The sequence below is a fragment of the Nannobrachium achirus genome, assembly GCF_963921795.1.
Source record: "Nannobrachium achirus genome assembly, chromosome: 14".
Classification (NCBI taxonomy): domain Eukaryota; kingdom Metazoa; phylum Chordata; class Actinopteri; order Myctophiformes; family Myctophidae; genus Nannobrachium; species Nannobrachium achirus.
In genome coordinates, this window is record NC_137821.1 from 10012283 (window position 1) to 10020038 (window position 7756).

The 7756-nt window shown below is 47.0% G+C and overlaps 1 protein-coding gene across 1 annotated transcript; it reads left to right on the forward strand.

The window, feature by feature from the left end:
• Positions 1-2555: 2555 nt before the first annotated feature.
• On the forward strand, positions 2556-4973 carry LOC308297794 (zinc phosphodiesterase ELAC protein 2-like; the record flags this gene model as incomplete). The annotated part of the gene is made up of 1 exon (XM_080741361.1): positions 2556-4973. One exon carries the CDS (start codon positions 2556-2558, stop codon positions 4971-4973), a length of 2418 nt encoding a protein of 805 aa, XP_080597487.1.
• Positions 4974-7756: the final 2783 nt, after the last annotated feature.

Below are 7756 nucleotides of genomic sequence, written 5' to 3' on the forward strand. Positions count from 1 at the left end.
AAGCAGTGCACCCACACATATTTCCCCATAGTAAGTAAACTAGGAGGACCCAGCTGCATCTGAGATTACATCCCACTTAGATAAGAGATGTAGAAATGTATTAGTCTGGAACAGTCTGGAACTGTAAATTATTAACCAGTCTAAGGAAGGGATCCCAGGTTTTCTCAAATTTAGACACCGACCCCCTCAGAGTACTTCTAATTTTTTCTAATTTAATGAAGTGGAGTGTATCCCTAATCCAATGAGGATGGGATGGGGGGGCAGAGGACTTCCATCTCATCAGAATTAAGCGCCTGGCTAAAAGAGTGGTAAAAGCCACCAAGTGGGCTTTGTATTTCGGGAGTGGGAATATAGGGATTCCGAATATAGCCGTCATTGCATTAGGTTCAAATGGTACTTCGATACACACTGAGATGGTTTCGAAGATCTCAGTCCAGTACCTGCGTAAGGAAGGACAGGACCAAAACATATGAACATGTGTGGCAGGGGCCGAGCGACACCTATCACACAGGGGATCAACATCAGCATATATTTTGGATAACCTTACTTTAGTAAAATGAACACGATGGACAATTTTGCACTGGATTAATCCGTGTCTTGCACATATAGAGGAAGTATGAACAAGTTGCAAAATATCCTCCCAAATATCTTCAGAGATTTCCTCGCCCAAATCCTCCTCCCATTTATTTTTAATGTTTTGTATTGAGGTGGGACGCAGAGATAGAATACAACTGTACATTGTAGATATTATGCCCTTGGTGCTCAATAATGGAGTTAAAAAAGAATCAGCTGGAGTGGGCTCTGGGAGATCTGGAAATGAAGGGCTAATATCACGCACAAAACTACGAATCTGCAAGTACCGGAAAAAGTGTTGGCTAGTGAGGGAATACTTTTCAGATAACTGCTGAAAAGAGGCAAATACCTTATCAATGTACAGATCCCTGAGAGTATTAATACCAAGGGTTGACCACCTAGAAAATGCATTATCAATTAAGGAGGGATGGAATAAGGGATTAGCTGAAATTGGGGCCGAGAAGGACTGAGCTTGTAGACCAAAGTGGCGTCTGAATTGATTCCAAATTTTTAACGTGGATTTAACAATAATATTTTTAGAGTAGGGGGAAAGAGGAAACCGAATGGGGGTATGGACAAGAGCAGCCAAAGAGGCAGGCCTAACTGAGGAAGACTCTATTGTAATCCACATGGGACAGGAAGGAGAATTCTCTGATATCAGCCAGTGTTGTAAGATTCTAAGATTAGCTGCCCAGTAGTAAAACCTAAAGTTAGGTAAGGCTAGTCCTCCCTCAGATCTGAGTCGTTGCAAAAGGGCTTTACTAATCCTGGGAACCTTCTTATTCCAAATAAATTCTAAGACTAAGCGATCGATTTTGTCAAAGAAAGAAAGGGGAAGAAAAATGGGCAGACATTGAACAAGATAGGAGAATTTGGGGAGAGAATTCATCTTAACGCAGTTAATGCGTGCAGCGAGAGACAGTGGCAATAGAGACCACCGCTCAAAGTCCTCTTGGAAATGAGTTAGTAGGGTACCAAAGTTGAATTCAAATAAGTCCTCAAAGCTGTCTGTAATTTGGATACCAAGATATTTAAACCTGTGCAAAGCTATTTTGAATGGGAAATTATGTAGTGGATAATTACGTGCCGCTGCATTTAAAGGAAGTAGTTCGCTTTTGTCCAAATTGAGTTTATAACCAGAGATTAGGCCGAATGAGGAGAGGATGTCAAGAACCGCCGGAATGGATGTAGATATGTCAGAAATGTATAAAAGCAGGTCGTCCGCGTAAAGAGATGTCCGCTGTTCAATGCCCCCCCTAATTATGCCCGATATGTGGGGACTTGATCGGAGAGCAATGGCCAATGGTTCTATGGCGATGTCGAATAGGAGGGGGCTTAAATTACAACCCTGCCGACGTGCAATTCTTGACCATCTGGCCAGTGATATACGTATATCAGACCGGTTACCCATAGATCCCTGCATGATAGTCAACAATGTGATGTCAGAACATGCCCATATATGGGCATTACCAAATATGGACATTCCCAGATATGCCCTTGATATTGATGATATCGGGACAGGGGTCTCCATATATGGGCATAAAACAGACAAGGACGTAATTAATTTGCATGTGTGATCTGGGAATGCCCATTTAGGCCTATGGGCATGTTCTGACATCACATTGTTGACTATGGGCGTACAATATACAGTATGGGCATAAAAAGGACATCAAGCCAGAGCGTGATGTCAGAGCGGCAAACCCATAGAACCATACACAAACCCATAGAACCATAGACCTAAAAAATGTGTACAGACTGGCTGGCTGGCTGGCTGGCTGGCTGGCTGACTGACTGACTGACTGACTGACAGAATCAATGACATCACTGGTGACATCACTGATGACGTCGGATCGTGTACCCAGTGTAAAAGGATGACCATGATGATCATTGGTTGTGTAGCCAGGAAAAAATAAGAAAGCTGGGCTGGAACAATAGTGTTGTTGCCCGTAGCAACCACACTAATGATAATATCAAAACTACTGATGAATTCAAAGAAAGTCAAGAAGATCAAAGAAACGCTTCGGCATGTCAAGATCAAGGAGCAGAGGAGCAGACACGGCGGGGACACGCGTGGCCCGTCCACCGTTTACCTACAGGTGGTGTCTTCAGGGAGCAGGGCCAACGCCGCGGTGCTCTACCTCTTCTCCGAGTTCAACAGGTACCTGTTCAACTGTGGCGAGGGCACACAGAGGCTCATGCAGGAGCACAAGTTGAAAGCCGCTCGTCTGGACAACATCTTCTTGAGCAGAGTGAGCTGGCCCAACGTTGGGGGTTTATCAGGGATGATACTGACCCTGAAGGACACGGGCGTCCCAGGGTGCGTGCTCTCTGGACCTCCTCAGCTGGAGAACTACCTGAACGCCATCAAGGTGTTTACTGGACCACTGGAAGACATCAAACTATCCGTTCGACCGTACACCGAGGAGACATACTCGGACGACACCATGACGGTCCTTCAAGTGCCCTTGTTTGCTCAGTGGGCAGGCGGCGGCACACAGCCCTTGGCCCGGTCGGCACAGAACGGCACGTCCCAGCGGACTGCGGAAGACCAGGGTGCGCGTACCGACAGTCCAGGTGGAAATCGTAGAACAACCAGAGATGAATCCTTGGTGGTGGCATTCGTCTGCAAGCTGCATCCCAGGAAAGGACACTTGTTGGTCCCTGAAGCAAAGAAGCTCGGTCTGCCCGTTGGCACAGCAGCCATCGGCCAACTCATTAAACAGCTTAAGGATGGGAAAAGTGTCATTTACGAAGGGAAAGAGATCCGGCCCGAGCAGGTGTGCACTCCCACAGACCCGGGGCCGGCCTTCCTCATCGTGGAGTGTCCCTCTAAGGAGTTCCTGAAAGCCGTCTGCAGCGACCAGCAGCTGGGCAGATACCAAACCGGGGGGAGTGAAGACCCTGCTGTATTAGTGGTCCACATGACTCCAGAATCCATCTTGAAAACGGATGAATACAAGGAGTGGATGGAGAGGTTCCCCTCCACCACCGAGCACCTGATCCTCAACGAGCAGACCTGCACTGTCCACCACATCAGGAGCCACACGATCCAGGCCCAGCTGAACATGATTCACCCAGAGATCTTTCCCAACCTCAAGCCTTACAAAGCGACGGAGAGCCAGGCGGACATGCCCGTCCCCACCGTCAGAGCCGAGTGCCTGTTGAAGTTTCAGTTCAGACCTGTGATGGAATGGCAAAGAGATGCGATCCCCTCCTGTGACACTCAGGAGTATGTGAAAAAGGCTGCGGAGGTCCCCGACTTTGTGCGAGAAGTGGAGGAGTGCAGACACTTCTGTAGCACTGACACGGCACTGCTGTCTGGACAAGCAGAGAGCTATCCAGAGGTGGTCTTCCTGGGAACAGGATCTGCAATCCCAACCAAGCTGAGGAATGTCAGCGGCACTTTAGTCAACATCAGCCAGAGTCAGTCGGTGATGTTGGACTGTGGCGAGGGGGTGTTCGGTCAGCTGTGCAGACACTACGGGGACGACGTGGACCACGTTCTGTCCAGCATCTCCACGGTGTTCATCTCTCACTTGCACGCTGACCACCACACGGGACTGTTAGACCTGCTCTACCAGAGGAAAAGAGCACTGGAGACTCTAGGGAAGGCCTTCAGCCCCATCTACTTGATGGCCCCACTCCAGCTCATGACCTGGCTCAACCAGTACAACGACCACAGCGAGGAGGTCCTCAGCCATGTCAACTTTGTCCCGAACAACGCTTTGTGTGAAGGAGAAAGTCCTTATAGGACAAGCGACAGGACAAAGTCCTTCATCCAAGCGCTGCTGAAGAAAAACGACTTGGAAAAGGTCCAGGCGTGTCTGGTGCGTCACGGTAAGTCCGCCTACGCCTGCGGCATCACACATCAGTCTGGGTGGAAGCTGGTGTTCTCCGGGGACACCATGCCCTGCGATGCCTTGGCGCTCATGGGAAAGGACGCGACGTTACTGATTCACGAGGCGACGCTGGAAGACGGGTTGGAGGCGGAGGCCGTGGAGAAGAGACACAGCACCACCTCCCAGGCCATCGGCGTCGGCATGAAGATGAAGGCAGAGTTCATCATGCTGAACCACTTCAGCCAGCGCTACGCCAAGATCCCCCTGTTCAGCGAGGACTCCAACGACAGGGTGGGGATCTCCTTCGACCACATGAGGGTGCGGTTCAGGGACCTTCCACTCGTCCCCAGGCTCGTCCCCGCCCTCAAAGCCCTCTTTGCATCAGAGATCGGCGAGATGGAGGAGCGCCGAGAGAGGAGGGAGCTGAAACAGTTTCACGAGATGGCCGCCGCCGCCACCGCTGCTGCCGCCGCCGCCGCCACCGAGCCACAGCTCTCTGCGGTGGACAAGGAGGGTGTTGGGCGCCGGCCAGTGCCGGCCAACGTGGGAGGCCTTCCATGAAAAGAATGGTCACCTTCGGTTGGCTAAAACCTTATCAGTTTTGATTGATTGATTGAAGAATTTATTAGAAGTTTGCAATAGAAAAAAGTACAGTTTCATGACAGTACAAATCACTGGTACAAGGTCAACTAAAAGGAGATCCTAGAAAGCCGAGGCTTATTTCCACAGGAACCACACTTTAAGTATCTCATATAAGTGCTCCGGCGGAGCGTTTACTGGCCCCAAATGGAAAATGACCTGCTGGCCTGGACTGCTATATGCGAACGATGCATCAGACGTAAGGTCGCCTTGACGGTAAAGCCCCTCTTGTACCTTTTCATGCACCACTACAAACAGCTATGGACTTTTTGACCCTGAGGGTCGAGCCCAAGGGAAAAGGCCCACGTACCACAAAGATGTACTGTTGCATGATTGGAGATCGTATCATCACCTTTGGAGGAGACAGTGCACCTGATGACCTGTATGTTTTAGACTTTAGTCCTACCCTGAAGACTTTATGCTAACTAGCAGTCATTCAGTACGGTCTGGAGCAGTCAGAACTCCCACCCAACATCAGGTGGGAATTGGCACCCATGACAACGTCTGACCATGCACAAGCAAACAAATAATACATTAAAATGAATAATAAAAAATAGAAATAACACTGACACGTGGAATCAATTAAAACTAGACTACACTCTGTCGAGGTGCCAACTTGCGTGATGTGCACTCATGGCCATGTATGGCCTACCTATGCGCCAGCAGAGTGTGCCCTGTTATTTATATCAGGTCGCACTTGTTAATGGTGACGTCACCTAGAATGCTGATCCCTGATTGGCTACGGGCATAAAATCACAGAACGCAATAAATTGCAAGTGTGGTTTCCTATTTATTGTCTGGATAGCCAAACTGTCATGTGAAGCTTGGCCAATCCTCAAGCTTTAGCACCACTCCCCCATTGAACTGAATGGACTTTGGGGTTTACTCTATAAAGTAAACCTTAAAAGTTTATAGAGAGTTTATAGAGTATATTATATTATTATACTATAATGTTGGAAGAGAAGAATTTAGTGTGTTGCCCTATAGGTAACCACACTAATTAAAGTTCAGTGTAAGGCCTTTGCACACAGGGTCCAAAAAAAAAAGAAGAAAAAAAAGAGAAAAAACTGACAATAAATGAACACATGCAGCTATATTTCCATGCTATACCCCTTATCCCTAAACTTATTTGCCTTTTTTACTATTTTGAAAAACATTCAGCTATTTGAACTATTTAAAACAGTGGTTCTCAAAATTGATTCCAGGGACTCTGTGGATTCCTTTAAGGGGGTCCAAATTGACCAATACAAGTCTGTAAGTCTGACAGAGTACAAATGGAACAGAAATGGAATGGAAAGTTTAGGGATAAGGGGTTTAGCATGGGTGAAAATAGGGCCCCATGGTGTCTCTAAGACCTCATGCACACCTAGCCTTGTAAACCGCCCTCTTCCGGAACCATTTAATTTCTGGAATCCTCCTGGATAACGGAAGTTGGTCGTTTACTAGGCTACACCGGGTCAGAATTTGTCCAGATTCTGACAATATTGTCAGTTTCCTTCCGGAAAATCGGACCTTGTGTGTGCAAGGCCTTTAAAGTCCATACAGTAAGACGTTAAACTTTGTTCAAAGATGAACAACAGAACAAAGGTCCTCTTTTACCAAATAGAACCTTCCTACACTGTTTTTTATAACCCACTCACTTTAAAAAAAGAAGACTTCTTTGTTTTCTTTGTGCTTCAATAAAATAAAAGGACTTGAGTAAATGTACTTAGTTACTTTACTCCACAGGAGAAGAGGGAGGCACACAGAGAGAGAGAGAGAGAGAGAGAGAGAGAGAGAGAGAGAGAGAGAGAGAGAGAGAGAGAGAGAGAGAGAGAGGGCACATTGATCATGGCACGACGCCCCCAACGCAGCACAAGCGAAGCCCGCATCATTTACTGCAAGCCAAAGGAGGGCAGAGGAGCAATCAGTCATAACGCCCGCACCTCCCCTCCCTGCACTGAAAGGATGACGGCTATGCCAGTGGTTCTCAACCTGTGGGTCGGGATCCCCAGGGGGGGTCCCTCATATGACAGTAAATCGACAATTTAAAGGAGTAGACATCATCATCAATTACACACCCCATGAAGTCTTGAATTCAGTCTTGTTTTTTGTCGCACACCCCTGAGGGGACTGCCCATAAGTCCTACATCCCATTAGTCCTACATCTCATTAGTCCTAATTTGGTCAAGGTTAGGTTTTAGGGTTAGGTTTAGGCATAGTTTTACTGAGGTTATGGTTAGGGTTTGGGTTAGGTTTAGGCATAGTTTTACTGAGGTTAGGGTTAGGTTTAGGTTTAGGCATTCACCAGGTTAACATTGAACAATGAAATGTCGAACCAATGCCATGGCACCCATTCCTGAGTCAAAAATAATATTAGAAAATATGTTGTTTTTTGAGTGAACTACTCCCTGAAGGACATATAAGAATGTTGTTTTAATACATAAAAAAAGTGTAAAGAAAAAAAACATCAAAAGTAATCAACAAACTATACTATAAAAACTGGACAAACATTGGCCAAATTGTCAGTTAACGTATGAAAGCTACTTAACGTTCCAACTTCCAATGTAATGTTCGATCATAGAAGCACAATTAACTTGTTGATCGCAATTATTCGAGCGACAATCAATCGGCAAGTTAAATGTCATGATAATGGTGACAGCCCTACGCCGCTGCAGTCTGTCATAGCGCTACCCTCGCTCCCTGCAGTGAGAGGGCGATGACTG